Source organism: Eleginops maclovinus, chromosome 10 (assembly GCF_036324505.1).
Source record: "Eleginops maclovinus isolate JMC-PN-2008 ecotype Puerto Natales chromosome 10, JC_Emac_rtc_rv5, whole genome shotgun sequence".
In the NCBI taxonomy this organism is placed as follows: Eukaryota; Metazoa; Chordata; class Actinopteri; order Perciformes; family Eleginopidae; genus Eleginops; species Eleginops maclovinus.
This window is the reverse complement of record NC_086358.1, coordinates 7,485,869-7,501,119: the sequence shown is the minus strand read 5'-3', so window position 1 is coordinate 7,501,119 and position 15,251 is coordinate 7,485,869. Positions and strand designations below refer to the sequence as shown.

At 41.1% G+C, this 15,251-nt stretch overlaps 1 protein-coding gene across 1 annotated transcript; it reads right to left on the bottom strand.

Moving 5' to 3' along the window:
* Positions 1–1,453: 1,453 nt before the first annotated feature.
* Positions 1,454–13,914, bottom strand: LOC134870560 (alpha-tectorin-like). Its single transcript, XM_063892789.1, has 26 exons — positions 13,860–13,914; positions 12,620–12,759; positions 12,325–12,387; positions 12,171–12,191; positions 10,979–11,094; positions 10,479–10,757; positions 10,283–10,378; positions 9,995–10,163; positions 9,183–9,583; positions 8,513–9,089; positions 7,832–8,415; positions 7,140–7,695; positions 6,456–7,054; positions 6,149–6,306; positions 5,633–6,033; positions 5,323–5,519; positions 4,653–5,048; positions 4,263–4,546; positions 3,861–4,138; positions 3,613–3,732; positions 3,187–3,371; positions 2,927–3,087; positions 2,572–2,826; positions 2,219–2,378; positions 2,027–2,129; positions 1,454–1,927 (listed from the first exon to the last, which is right to left on the bottom strand). Exons 3-26 carry the CDS (start codon positions 12,368–12,370, stop codon positions 1,836–1,838), a joined length of 6,234 nt encoding a protein of 2,077 aa, XP_063748859.1. The 5' UTR covers positions 12,371–12,387; positions 12,620–12,759; positions 13,860–13,914; the 3' UTR covers positions 1,454–1,835.
* Between the last annotated feature and the right edge of the window lie 1,337 nt (positions 13,915–15,251).

Genomic DNA, 15,251 nt, shown 5'->3' with positions numbered 1-15,251 from the left:
AATAAAATACATTTGTTTCCAAATAAGGACAAATAAAAACGTCAGGAGTAAAAACAAATTGGAAACAAAAGGGTCTAAACTCTAATATATTGATAAGAACACTTCTGTAGTTATGTTAATGTTAGATGATAAACCTGTAAAGATGACTGTTGAGTAGTGTGTCTTGTCAACATCTTCCACACAGGTTGGTTGCCCATTTTTGTGGCTCTTGAGAGGCTGGGCACCGTGGGAATTGTAGTCTTATATCTTCTATTGACTACAGAGGTCGCACTAGGTGAAAATACTATTTTGAACTTTTTCATTAAATCATCGAAGATTAAACTCTTCACAGTTGACTGTTTACAGTGTTGACAAGTGATTTTAGTAAGAGCCTCCCTTTCCCGACAAGGCTGATTACAAGTGTGTAATTTGATGCCATCTTTAATGAATTCTCAACTACTTGTCCAAACTTTATTTACAACTTTGTAGGAGGCTCATTTCATTCAAACTGAATTACCCTACAGTAACTAGGGTATACCTGTAAAATAACAAACAAAACGTGCCTTGTCATCCTACATGGAGCTCAGGATTTCCCTCAAAGCCTTGACTTGACATTAAATCACGTTTTTCACTCAGTATAGAATGCCTGCTAAATGATGCCTTCCATTCCATTGTGAACTATGTATTATTTCCTTTGACGAGTCTCCGTTTCTGTCTTGCATTCTTATCTACACATTGAATCTGAAAGCCTGCAAATGCCTCATAAGCCGTGGGATTAACCTCCCAATGGCACACTGTCAGAGGAGCTAAACTACATGAGAAACACAAGAGTGATCACACAATGATTCCAAAATAAAGATGGTGTCGGCCCTCTAGCACGCATTGTGAACACATGTTTTGAATACAGAAGTAGACCATGAATAATAAGATTACACACTTACATTCTGTTTCTATTAAGCCACAAGATGTGAAACATGATCTGTAAAGTAATCTCGACATAATTTACATGAATTGACAGTAATGGACTGGACGCCCTCTGTTCTGGATCATGTGGTGTTAGACATATTGCCCCTCTTTGAAGTCCTAAATGTACTTTACAGCACCACCATATGACAAATGACATGTTGTGGGTGTGTGGCAAGTGTTATTATGTGTAGTGTAAGTCTTATCCTATACTACTGAGGACAGGTTGACTGACAATGATGAATTTCACCCTCAAAGTGAAGACACAGAGGATATCGTCTGTGTCAGTCTTCACACCCGGTCCGACAAAGGATGTTCTGCACAAAAGAGAGAAACCCGACCTCCTGAATCACTGGCAGCTTCATTCATGTCAAATGAGAACCATCCCGTATTTATGGTTTGGATTGTGGTTATTGTTACGTTTATGTGTCCTGCACAAAACATGACTTTTCTTACCTATTTCAAAGTATATGTATATAGTCTATGCTATTTAAAGAAATATCTCCAAACGTTGAGTAGATAGAACTTTATCAAACATGTTTATGACGTGATTCACATTTCACACATAAATTACTTAATTGATCATCTAAATCATGATTGTTGAGGATTTTCACGAGAGAAAAGTTGATTTAATCATAGTAATCATAATCATAAGAAGATGTATTGCACAAGCCCAGAGGATACAAATGATAAGCAGTATACTTCATGCAAAAAGGAAACAGCAGTTTCATTTAAAAAACGCAAAATGTGTCTTTGATCCTATGCTGCCCCCTTTTGTTATAAAGAAATACTACCACGACTTTGAACCTAAAACAGGAACACAAATCAGGAGTAAATTACAGGGATTATATTTCTTGCGATTTTAGAGTATGAATGAATCATGTTTGATTGCTTTAGATCAGAGTTTGGGCTGTCAGCAAACACACAAGCACGGTCACCATTGAGGTCAACAGGCCGGAAGCACTGCTCACTTTCATCCTCCAAACTGCAAGAGTAGAAACACAGGTTAGATCAAAATGTATTCATCAGAAATATATATATCCACAAGTATGATAATTATACAAAGATTAAAAAAAAGCTTTACCTGGAATATTTTCCCCAATGACTAATGGTCCCACTGAGATTTCTGAAGTATCATGGTAGGTTACGTCCCTCTCAACACGCCTGTGGTGACCAGGGTAGCAGTGCTGCAGGAAGAAAAACAAGGAAGGCTTCTGTTGATGCAGCCATTGATAATCTATCATAACTCACTGCAAAAACACACAGTAGTACTTACGGCTGTGCAGTTGTTGTGTCTCAAAAGACACAGGTGGACTTTGCAGTGCAGGTAAATGGATGAAAAGTTGGTAAATGTGAACATCCTGAAGGAGAATCGGGACACTGTGGAGACGCCGTTCTGAACCAGCTCTACTGTACCATCTGCGGGGTTAGGACACCTGGAAACAGCGAAGAAAGTAAATGTTACAATTATACCAGGACATAAACAGGGGTGCGTTTTAAAAGAGAGGATGGGTAGAGAAAATTAAAAGAGACACATCTAGAGAACAAGTTAATCCTTTTCAGACTTTGGAAATGAATAGCAAATGGTCAGTGTGCTAGGAAAAGATCAGATTGAATTATCTCCTTTACTCTGCACTGAGGAGATCCCAGCGGACAGGGTAGTTGGCCAGGTTGACTGGTGTTGCCCAACAGTTGTCCACAACAGTGGAGATCTGGCTCCCATCGACTCGTTCTGTCCGCACCTCCACATACAACCTCTGGTCAACTTCCATATCTATGTTCCTATTGCTGCCGGTCAGGGGGAAGTGGAAGGCAGCGTCCTGGTAGGGGATCATTCTCATCTGATAATGTCCCTGGCCCATAGGAAGCTTTTTCCTCACAATGCTACAAAAAAAAATCAGATATTCACCAAAACAAAAGGACTGTGTTAATTGCATTAAGGTACAACACTTAAATCACTTAAACAGGCAGATGGTGTTGTCACCTCTCTACTGGGTTGATGCCCACATCCATAGACAGAGCTTGGTTCAGAGGGTAAACACAGCAGAATTGCAAATGAATGTTCCTCTGGCGGCTGATTAGACCTTCATGAGGGTCCACGTCTCCCTGGATGGTGTTCTCATACATGAAATGGGTTCCGTTGCTCTAAAAATTGAAAAATCAAGTAGTTGTAATTAGTCTTATGTAGAAAAATGATATCTTAAATCTTCTTCAGTCTGTTTTGAATGGCATGATGGACTATACCTTCAGAGCTGTCCCACACAAGTGGTTGTCATTGTTGAAGTTAAAAACCAGTCGTCCGTCCTGCAGAGTCCCATTGCAGGAGTGGTCTCGCAGGTGGAGGGCGCCGGAGTGGAAGCCGGCTTCAAACAGCTGACAGCGGGAGACGGACATGGTGCCTGAACTACTATCACAAGTGATGGACGAGTCTATGAAAGAGATATATATATAAATAAATGCACATATTTCTGTAGCTCTACATATATTACATACTGGACATATTGTTTGAAAAGTTTAAGTAGTGATGAATCAACAGAGAACAGGGTTGAAACACATGACTCACTAAGCTGAATACCACCCATTTATAGCAAAAGTACTTAAAAAAAACCTGATTGGATCCAATTGTCTTGTGCTTTTTAAACTAAGCATTTAAAGAGGAGCTGCCCTCACCATAGCTCTCATTGTTGGACCGATGATGGTGCTCATCACAAAAGCAGTCGTACAGACCATCCTTCTCACCACACCACTCATGCTCTGCGCAGTCCAGCTGTTCACAGGGGTCTGACTCAGCTGTACAAAACAGAAACAAAACAAGTGACAACATTTCTAAAATAGGGACGAATAACAAATCTCTGTTAACCCAATGATTGATTTCCCTATTCAGTATCTTGGCTGTTCATAGCCTAGTGCCAACCTACCACAGTGCAAAGCAGAGCGCCATTCAGGGATGTTTAACCCCAAAACTGAGCAGGATCTCTCGTAGGCTGCGATTGCAGAACACAGTATGCCATTGGCTGGAGTGTAGAGGCAGAGATCGTAGACACAGGAAGTGTAAAATGGCTGAGGGTCAGAGTGCAGGTGACAGGCACTGAAAGGCCCGCTACTGTTGGTGATTACACTGCAGAGCTCAGAGTATTCTCCCATAAAGGTACAGTCGTTCATCCCATCTCCACCCCTGTCATCGGTGGATCCACATCTGGAAAATACATTATAGGTTTTTAAAACTTTGGCTGATTTGTTTGCAACATATTTTTGATTAGTGTTCAGTTGTTAATCTACTGAAATATATTAAATATAAATATATTTTGAAAACAGCTCACCCTGGTTGACTTGTGGGCGACTTCCAGCCTTGTCCAAATTGATTGTCATTATGTGCCGGTGTGCCGTTGGGCAAGACTTTGTCATCTGAAGAGTTACTGTTGAGATTTCCGCACATCCCAGTGACTCTGTTTTCATAGTCGTTTCTGACTCTCACCAATAAAGTACTCCTGCCATCAAACTGGACTATCAAGTCCATTGCATTGACCTCTATGAAGCCTCCCTGCCTTTCTACCCAAGCTAAGGTTCCTGCAGTGGTGGGAAGAGCCACCTCACTTCCATTTATCTGGTGAGGGAGGGGGATAAGAAGTGAAGAGGTACTCATTGTATGCTGTTATTACCCCTTGAAGATATAAAAAGGTTGTTCATCTTGAAAGTTATTAAACGTTTACCTTAACTCTTTTGTTGGGTCCAATGGTGATATTCACACTCTCTGGTGGATTTGAGAGGTATACATCCACTGAGGTCACAAACGACACACGGTTGTTCCCTCTGTGATTATTGGTGGCTACGACCTGAAACTCGGTTTCATCGGTCCGGTGGCTCACACTCTCAGTAACGATGTAAGAGCATGTGCCCTGGAAATGAGCCAGCGCCCCATCAAAAGTGACGTAGTGTGGGTCCCCCCACACAGTGCAAGTAGACATTGCATCAAAACAGCCCAGCTCTCCATGTCTGATGGTGCACTCTTGTGTTGAAGTGCAAGATACAGCAGAGCAGCGCAGGTCATTGGGAGCATGGCATTCACATCGCAGGGAGCAACCCTCTGTCCAGAAGGACTCATCAGCCTGGCAAGAAAAAGAGAGATACAATTATTAAACGTGGCAATTCCTACATTAAAAGACAAAAAGGCAACCGAGTGGCATTTATTTCTTCTAGGTTTAAGTAATCTGTAAATAAACATGACTATTATAGCGTTGTTCTGGTGTTCTCTCTGCACAAGTATTGCATAAATACTTGTTTCTTTGTAATGTTGGGATTGTGACAGCCCTGACTTAGAAGCTTGGTGGATCTGTGGTCCACAAATCTGATGTATTTCCCATTAACGGTTAGATTACTTACATTGTAGTAGAAGCCATCATATTGACAGCCACAGCTTTCCACAGGGACACATCTTGTCCCACTCCTGACAAAACCTTCATCACAGAAACAGCCCTCGGAGCAAACCTGCTCACAGGTGGCATCAATGCTGCTGGCACAGGTGTGGCCACAGTCGCTACCGCATAGCTCATAATGGGTGTTGGCGGGACAGTCAAGTCCTTTGTAGGTGAAAAAACGTATGGTGGTCAGCCTTTGTGTAGATGCAGTTTTATTGGAAGACACTTCTTATGCTGCTTGGACAGTAAGTAAACAACTTGAAGTTTTGACTTACTGCAGGTGGTGTTCTGTCTCCAGGGGTAGATCCGAACATTGGCAGACTGACAGGCACTGACGTATGTTTCAATGGCCCTACAGAGAAGCTCTTGGCCTCGATTCCCCGACACACAAACATCAAACACACAGTCATTGAAATATGGTGCCGGGTCCACTTGCTCATGGCAGAAGCTGAGAGGGCCATCAGCTGCTCGGATAAGCTCACATTGGGATCTTGCTGGTCTGTCATTGGTACATCGTGGGCAAGAAGAACCACACCCATCAGTGCAGGTGTAGTTGCCTGTTACTTTCCAACTTGCCCCAAATGCTTGTGGAGTATTGACCGTCATGCCAGATGGGGTGTGAAACTCATCGTTTGGATTTCCATTGAAGTTTCCACAGAGTCCACATGTTTTCCCTCTGATGACAATAGTTAAAAACATCCAGATTCAAAACATATTTTGACAGATTGATGAGTCGATAAGATCTATTTTGAACAAAACATTTAAACATAGCTCATTGTATTTGGTGTTACCTATAAACTGGCGGTACAGAGATAGACACTGTATACAATCCATCGTACATGACACTCAGGCCAAAATCAGCACTGATGAATGTGCGAGATCCACTTGCATAGATAGATACATGACTATCATTCAAGAGAATAGGTAAGTTTTTAGTTACTCCATTCACCTATAACATTGGAGGAAAAAAAATGAAATGTAATAGATTTATTTTTGCCTTGTTTCTTTTTAATACTAAAAGCTTTCAAATCCAGTGTAGATTAAAAACACATGTAGAGGAATTGATTGATACAGAATGTCTTTAAATCTGTAACTTACCTGTACCACACCTTGGCTTCCCCTTGCCATTTGCACCTGATAGCCCCTCACATTCACAAACACTTCAGCTGTGATTGAAACTGGCAACCCCATCCAAGGCTCATTCCTGGCCTCCACTGAAAATTGGTGAGGCCCTTCAGTTTCATTACAAAGCTTCGCCAGAACATAGCGGCAGGTTCCCTGGAAGTCAAAGGGCTTTCCATCGAATGTCAGGTAGTGAGGGTCACCAGAGGCATAGCAGGTGCCATGAGGGTTAGGATGGCAACCAAATTCACCCTCCACCACCCGACACGACTCCTCAGGACTGCAGGAGTTGGGGACACATTGGACTGCCCCAGTCGTGCCATTACAGACACACAAGCTCTGGCATTCTTCTCCGTCCCAGAACCGTTCACCCCCTTGTCTGTAGCGTCCGTCGTGATAACATCCGCAGGCTGTTGGTGGTACACACTGGTTGCCATTAAGAACAAGACCATCATTGCACTGGCAACCCTCTTGGCACACAGTGTCACAGGCAAAAGGGAAAGAGAGGCTGGGGCAGGCGGAAGGACAAGAGCTTTCACAGGGTTCATAATGGCTGTTTGGAGGGCAGTTTTGCTCTAGAGAAAAACAAAGCAATTCATTTAGTAAAATAGTTGATATAATATCAAACACATCTTCAATAAAATGATGAAAATGACTTACCGCAGTGAGTTGAATTCCTCCAGTTTCCTAGGTCCACGCCCTTCTGTTGACACATTATTGCATAATCCCGTAGGACCTCACATAGGGCTGATGCTGGATCTCTAGAGGCTCTTATGATCTCCACACATGCATCCACATGCTGCAGTGGGTCCACCGTGGCCCAACACTGGGTAAATGGCCCATGTGGTGAGTACAGAATGCCACAGTACTGACTTGAATTGTAATCTGTTCTAGGGTCGGTGGGATTGACTGTCTCCACACAGTGTGCAGCCAGGGAGCCGTCTCTCCAACTGTCTCCGAAGTCCTGAGAGGTGTTGACCAGGACGCCATTTGGTGTGCGGAAGTCATCATGTGGGTGACCATTGAAATTACCACAGAGTCCACCAAGTGAACCATTGTAGATACCAGGTGCAGTGACACGCACCATATGAGGCCAGACTGTTTGCACAGTCACACCAAAGGCAGTGCGAAGGATGATGCTGTGAATGCTGCTGTGGTAGATTTGGATTCTGTTGGAAGCTGAGCTGAAAGGGAGTCTGATCTGCTGACCATTAACCTAAAGGGTCATTCAAACAGTCATTGTCAGATTTTATGTGTGAAGTGGTTTTCCGTTTATACATTCACATCTTTTAAAATCTTGAGTCACAACATTGCTTTTAATTAACTCTTGGAAATATATTTATTTATATTACCTGAACTTTGCTGCTACCTGTCATTTCAATGGAGACTTGTGTGCCCTCTGCCTCAAACTTTAGAACCCTTGCAAAACCCTGTTGTCCTCTGGGCACTTTTTCTGCCGTCACCATAAAATGTGGGTGACTAGACAATCCCATTACTTTGGCCAGGGTCAGTCGGCATGCCCCAGGGTACTGGTATGTTATTCCATCAAACGTCTGATATGACCCTGGGCCCCTTGTCCAGCATGTTCCATAGCTGTTAGGTGTGCATCCTCTTTCTCCCTCCTCCACCCTGCAAGACTCTAAGGGACCACAACCATGGGAGCGGCAAGTCATGGAGCCATAGCTGCAGCTGCAACGTCTCCCACAGTCCTCGTCCAGTGTCACAGTTTCTCCAGAGCGGTAGTAGCGGCCCTCAAAGCTGCAGCCACACTGAGCATGAGGGACGCAGACCCCAGCACTCAGGATGTAGCCTGAATTGCAGATGCAGCTCTCCTGGGTAGGGAGAGGGCAGTTCTGGGTAGAATTTGGATGAACACATGTATCTGGACATCCTGTGCCCTGAGACACAAAGTGGCTGTTGGACGGGCAGGGGATTTCTAGAAAAAAGGAAACAACATTCATCTTGAGAGCTTGGACACTTACTGTATACCTGGAAGACTTTAAGACATAGTGTTGATTGACAGACAGACATACCACAGAAGCCTTGTCTCCTCCAGCTTGGCAGCTGTATACCATTCTGCTGACACTGACTTGCATACACATTTAGGGCTTGGCACAGAATGGGTTGGTAACCTCCTCCTATACACAAATCTTGCACACAGCTTTGCACATAGTTCTGTGGGGGAAGTTGTCGATGACAAGCAGCAAAAGGTCCAGAAGTGCTTTGGAGGATACCACAATGAGCTGTATTGCTGTATAAAGCTGTCTGAGCTGCAGTGCACATTGCGCAGGCCTGACCTGCACATCGGGTCCCACAAGTAGGCTCATCATCTCCTGATGCTTTCCAACTGTTTGCAAAAACCACATCAGAGCTCACAACCTCGCCTTGGCGGGTTCGAAAGTCATCCCCGGGATGAGTGTTGAAGTTTCCACACAGGCCACATGTTGCATTCTGGTAAGTGTAGGGTAAACGGATCCTAACATAATGATATGTGTCATAGGACACTTCCAAGCCAAAGTCAGTACTGATGATCACAGAAAAACCTGACTCATAAACCTGGACAGTGCCATTGGAAAGGGAGATCGGAGTGGATTCAAAGTTTCCATTAACCTGTAACGACACCAGCAAGCAGAAACAAAGTTGTAAACTCATGAACTAAATAAGAATATCACAAAAAGTTGAGATGCAGTTCTCATTGTTTACCTTAGCCACACCACGACGTCCTTTGACAAGCTCGATTGTTTCATTATAGACATGCACTTTGACCAGTCGCGTCCAAGCGACTCGGGTGCTGCCTCTGTGCTCGTTCTTGCCCTCTACTCTATAGTAGGGCAACCCACGACCACATTCCTCAGAGAGAACATAAGTGCAGGTGCCCTGGAAGTGAAAGGCTCTGTCATCGAAGGTATAGTAATGTGGATCGCCGCTTATGGTGCAACTGCCTTTCTGCACCGTCTGGCAGGAGAACTGAAAGGAAGTGGATCTGCAGACTTGGGAAAAGGAGCAGGGCTGGCTGTGACACTGCAGGCCTGTCGAGGTGCAGGTGCATTTCTGTGCACAGGATCTGTCGCTCCAGAAGGAGTCACCCAGCTGCACGGGTTGACCTTTGAAGGAATTAAAAGTTTCCTTGAAATTCATTGACTTAAACATGCATCTTCAGGGCATTTTGACTTTTTAGCAAACAGTGAACCGGTTCAAGGAAAGCCTTTAAACTGGGACCATGCATTGTCATGGTCAACAGCTTAACTTTAAAATTCTCCCTATGGATGCCTGTACATCTGGTCTTTGAGGACTACTTTGGCACAACAATACAAATGGTTTAAATGAAATGTTTATTTTATTGTTTATCATTACTTGAATCTTCACCTGTTATCCCTGTCACCACATTATAGGAGTGCAGTGCTTAATGCTCTGCTGTGTACAACATATAAAACATTCTTTCAGAGTTCAACAAGCACAAATAAATCCTCAGACGTGCCGGCAACTTCACGGTTTAGTGGTCAGTGGCCTTTTACCATTAAAAGTGCAGCCTCTCGATCCATGGTCCGTTCGGAAAGCCCAGCGACCGGGTACATTGACGTTGCTGTTCTGGCGGAAATTTAAGTAATTACTGTTTGTTCCATTGTTAGAGAATGATCCGGGGATGGAGAAATGATGAATGGAGTTTAATGTGTCATATCCAGCCTGGAAGAACAGATCACATTGATGAAGTAATTTTGACATTATCTGCAATTGTTATTTTTCATTTCTGCATTAAGCTTTGAGAAAAGCATACCGTTGTATATAATTGTTATGTCTCTAACCTGTGCATGGCGAGTTGTTGAGGCTATTATCCCATAGTTCATTAGCGCAAATGAGTATTGACCACCAGAGATCAAGACTGCTTGGATCGTTGAACCCTTAAATGTTTTAAATATGATTATCATAGGGAATATAGTTAAAGGTAAAATAACAGTAGAAATAAAATGCATTTTTTCATTTAGAACAAACTTGACTTACTGTTCCAACATTTGGAAAGTAGAGCACATTGGCCCATGTTGCAACAAAGACCCAGTTGGCGTTGAAGTTCAACCCTGGGAAGTACCTATTGATGTCGTGTGTGGCTTGTTGGAGGACACTCCCGCTGGTGTATTGATGGTAGGAGATCCGACCCTGCAGTCGGTTGTCTAAATCTGTCCAGAAGGGAGCGATGAAGTCTCTGTTCCCGTACATTGGGATCCTTTGAGGTGTATAGCTATGCCATGGGCTCACAAAGGTCAGGTGTCCATTGTGGTTAACCTGCAAACCGAAGTAACAGATTCAGGACTCAACTGCATCATTGATAATCACATAATATTAAATATCAACAGATTTATTGCTATTTTCTAAAACTGTATACAAAATGTATTCAGTACAACTATTCATTTTATTTTTTCACTTTAGTGCATTTAGATGACAGTTTCTACTTTTCTAACCAGTCTTTAAAAGAAAGGGACTTTGTTACAATTAAGTTAACATACATAAATCTGATTGTACGACTGGCCAAAATACACAAAAGGTCGTTGCAGGCGAATTTCAGGAGAACTCCCATCGTCTGCTCGAGAGCTGATTGTTCCAGTAGTTGGGTAGAGGGGTCCTATGAAGAAAAAAGATATAAGGTCCATATTGTCCATATATTCCATATTGGCCCTAATGGCAAGCACTGAATTGAAAAAGATGTTGCAGAATGTTTTTAACTTTTCTTAACACTGACATAAATGTGCTTTGGGGTTTAATGGACTATTATATTCCAACATATATACTGAGCAACTACAGTATACCTTTATCACAGCATCCTATTTACTAAAGACAAGTCTCTGCTAAAGAAATGTCTAATTTAAAAGGACCGACCACCATCTGTTTGTGACCGAGTCTACTTTATAGCGTGTCAGTGAAACACAATATCACAGTTGGGCTTAGACACAGATGCAACCAGAAGGGGGCGATGAGACCCTGCCTTTCAGCCTGGTATTATTCATCTGGTTAGTGTGGTACCTCCTCAACCTTCATTAAATTTAGCAGGAAGTAAGCAACAGACATGACAAAAAGCCTTGCTACAATTAGAGTAATAAGTCTGGCAAGTCAAACATTAAGATGTAAGCTTGATGTTAGGCCTAACAAGGGTTAATTTAATAAATGGTGACAATTGGAAAGTGGACATTGTTTGGGATGTCTTTGTTGTGACAACTTGACATTAACATAGGGTAGCAGGTCTAAAAATACATTTAAGGAGCCTCCCACATTGAAGTAAAATGTGTTTGACGTAAGGGAATACATACGAAATGTTAACACACAGAGCAAAGTGGTTTCTTGAAGTTATCTGCCACTTAGGGTATATGTTATCTTGATTAATGTTAAGTAGACATATCAGAGACATCTCATACACTTAAGTGTCATAGTTCACCAAATGACACTGAAATCAGTCATAAATATTCATTAGGTCTCCTTTATGTTTATGCCATGTCAGTCTTATGTACAGTCTGGTACTTTACTGGTGTTGGTTTGCAAAAAGTGTGCTGTGGTACAACCCTACTTTATATCTTTAACAGTGACGTTAGCTGTAATCCAGGTGATATAGGTAGTAATAACTGATTTGAGCTACTGATTGTATGTATGTATAACCCATTAAGAGCATGAACAAATGACAGAGATATTATCTTAACTTCAACTCACCTGTCTGAGCAAACACCGTACCTATGAAAACAAATATTTAAATATGATTTGTCAAAAATCACTAATAACAGCAATACACAAAGTCAGTTAATGCATTTATGTAAAATTATCAACAGAAATGATTGTTTATTAAATGTATTTCATTGAAACATACTTATCATCCCCAGAAGCAATACAGGCAACATGATTTCCCTTGCCATTCTCCAAAGCCACAAGCCTGAAAGACAATAAGTTAAATTCCAATATAAAACAAACAAACCAACAAGAAAGAACTGAAAGTGTTCAGGGAATGCATACCCACCACACCCAGAGTGAAAGATGTTTAAAGATGATAATCAGTCCCGCTCCCTCTACCACTGCATCTATCAGAATACGGATTCACAATCTGCATTTTAAATGAACCACGAAATTCCCAATTAAATAACCATCAAACTTTAGTCTTGACATACCTGTTTAGAAGATAAGTTGCCGCCTCAGCTGGGCTTTTCAGCCCTTGAACGAGCAAAAGTCGAACCGATGTTCAATCTAGTCTTGTTCCTCCGTTTGTCATAGAGCACTGAATTGGTACAGGGGTAGAGACGGGAGCATACTGTCAAAATAAGCCATATTTTTACTTTTAGCAAGTAGTAACATTTTCTTCAGAGATATTCTTTAAACGCTGAAGACAAAGAGATACGACGTCAGACCATTGTTGGCAATGGCACCAATATATCTTACACAGAGGTAAAAATATCAATCATTTTGGATCAAATTGTATTTAATTCATTCACAATCTTAAAATGTTGTTTTATGGAAGGCCTTACTTTCATTTTGTCCATTTCTTAAAAGCGTTGTGTGTGTATTATGTTTCTATGTTCATATTGTTCCAGATTCTCAGTCATTTTATCCACAATTGTCCATTTTGTGCACCATTTTTTATGTAATAATAGTCATAATAGTAATAATTCATCATTTATTTCAACACTTTTCCAAGAACTCAATGTGCTTTATATAACATACATTAGATATGTAATACATTCAATACTGTGGACAATACCCACAGGAGCAATTTAGGGTGAAGTGACTCGCCCAACGACACAACACACCCCTATGTACTGAATGTACAGTAAATGCAATCATTTTAGAAAATGGAGCAAATCTAAAAAAATGATTCAATAATTCATTAAAGAATACATTTCTTGCAATGTTAAAACAAATCTGGATTTGCACAAAAAAATTGTAATTTGTTCTTCGTTCTTTTCATTGATATGTTACGATAGTTGTACTAATGGCAAATGGCACCTTTTTGTCTGGGCTAACAACAAGTTATTTCTCAAAGAGGCTGAAAACATTTCTTTTTGCCGCTGCTTTTCATTGAACTGTTCTGATCTAACATTGCACTGTGACTTTTATTCATATATTTTATACCTGTTGTGTTTATTTCCTTATCTTTGCTCTTAAATGACTGTTTTTAAATGCCTTTTTATAATGTGTTTATACTGCACTATTTTTTAACACTCTTAATGTCTTTCATGTTTGTAAAACACTTTGAATTGCCTTGTGTTGAAAGGTGCTATATAAATAAACTTGCCTTGCCTTGCCTTGTCATAGTTAAATTAGAAATCGGAAACCCTTTTTAAGGAGATATCAGTCAAAAAAATAGTTGTAAAGCACATCACAGTGCAGCAGCATTGAAAATAGATGTATTACCTGTTCATATGTTCGCCTGTGGTTGTTCACTGCTCATCTGGGGGAGACAGCGGCGCTGAAACGATACTTAAATCAAAAATCTGGCAGTGTCCCATAAGTTTGTGGCTTGTCTAGTTACAGGAACATTTTACACATAATTGCTTCCTCATAGCAAATGAGCCAAACAATCCATTGTGCTGTAACAATAATAAAGATTATCAGATTCTGTTGCACGAAAACAAAAACTTGAGTAAGATGTATTTTAACTTCCAATATAGTGTGTTTATTAAAAGGGAAATGCACACTTGGTCACCATTCAATTAACTAACTTATAATGCCATACAAATGGTACAAATCTCCCTCGTTAGGAAAACTGTCCAGTGATCTTATGCGTAAAAAAAACAAAACAACTAACATGCCATTTATATCGTTTTTCTTGCGCATGTAAATGGTCTGCCAAGGCTAAAACCCCAATGCTTGAAACGCCTCCATTGGAGTCCTTTGTTTACTTCAGTGCCATAAAGACATCACTATGTAACAATCGCACTTTTATTGGCTAGCGCTCCAACACCTTGTACGTGATAGGCTAAGGGGCAGGACATCTCTAACACGTTGACCGATCAGAGCAGACTGGGCTCTGGTTTCAGATGGAGGGTGAAACGAGGTGGTGCAGCACAGACCGAATGAGAAAAATAAAGAGCTTTTTGAACATTAAAGCATGAAGAAATAGAGAGGCAGTAGAGGCACAAGAACAAATAAGAATCTGAAATTAATCCAAGTAGGGCCCCCTTTAATATTAACTTGTTCTTTTAACTGCTGAGAAGATATTAACTACCCTTCGTAGAGATGAGTTGAATTTAGTCGCTCAGTCAGTAGGGGCTTGGACTGGGAATCGTAGGGTCGCCGTTTCAAGTCCCCGAACAGACTTGAAAATATGGAAGGTGGACTGCTACTTGGAGAGGTCCGAGTTCACCTCCTAGGCCCTGCTGTAAACCCTACTTAACCAGTGAGGAAAGCAATTATTTAGAAAGGTGAATACTGACTACGGTTCGTGAACACTCTTTTGTTCTGAAGCTCTGTTGTTTAGTTTCTGTTTTGATTCTGAATGATCACCTGAGGAGGTGTTTCTTTAACTTCTCCGGCTAAAGTTAACTAATATACCACAATTCACAATGACGTTCAAGTCAGGCAATTATCTAGATGGGTTTATTGTTTAGATATTTGCATATTAGGAAAGGATATGATTACAGGGCACACGTGACACGATGAATACCTTAACTTAATTAAAATCCACAAATATTTTTAAAAGTGAAAGTGAAAGCAAAGCATATGAATTAAAATGTATATTTTTTAATTATTTTCATGATTTATTTAGAGACTAAAACATTTAATAGTTGTTTAAAAAATGTATAA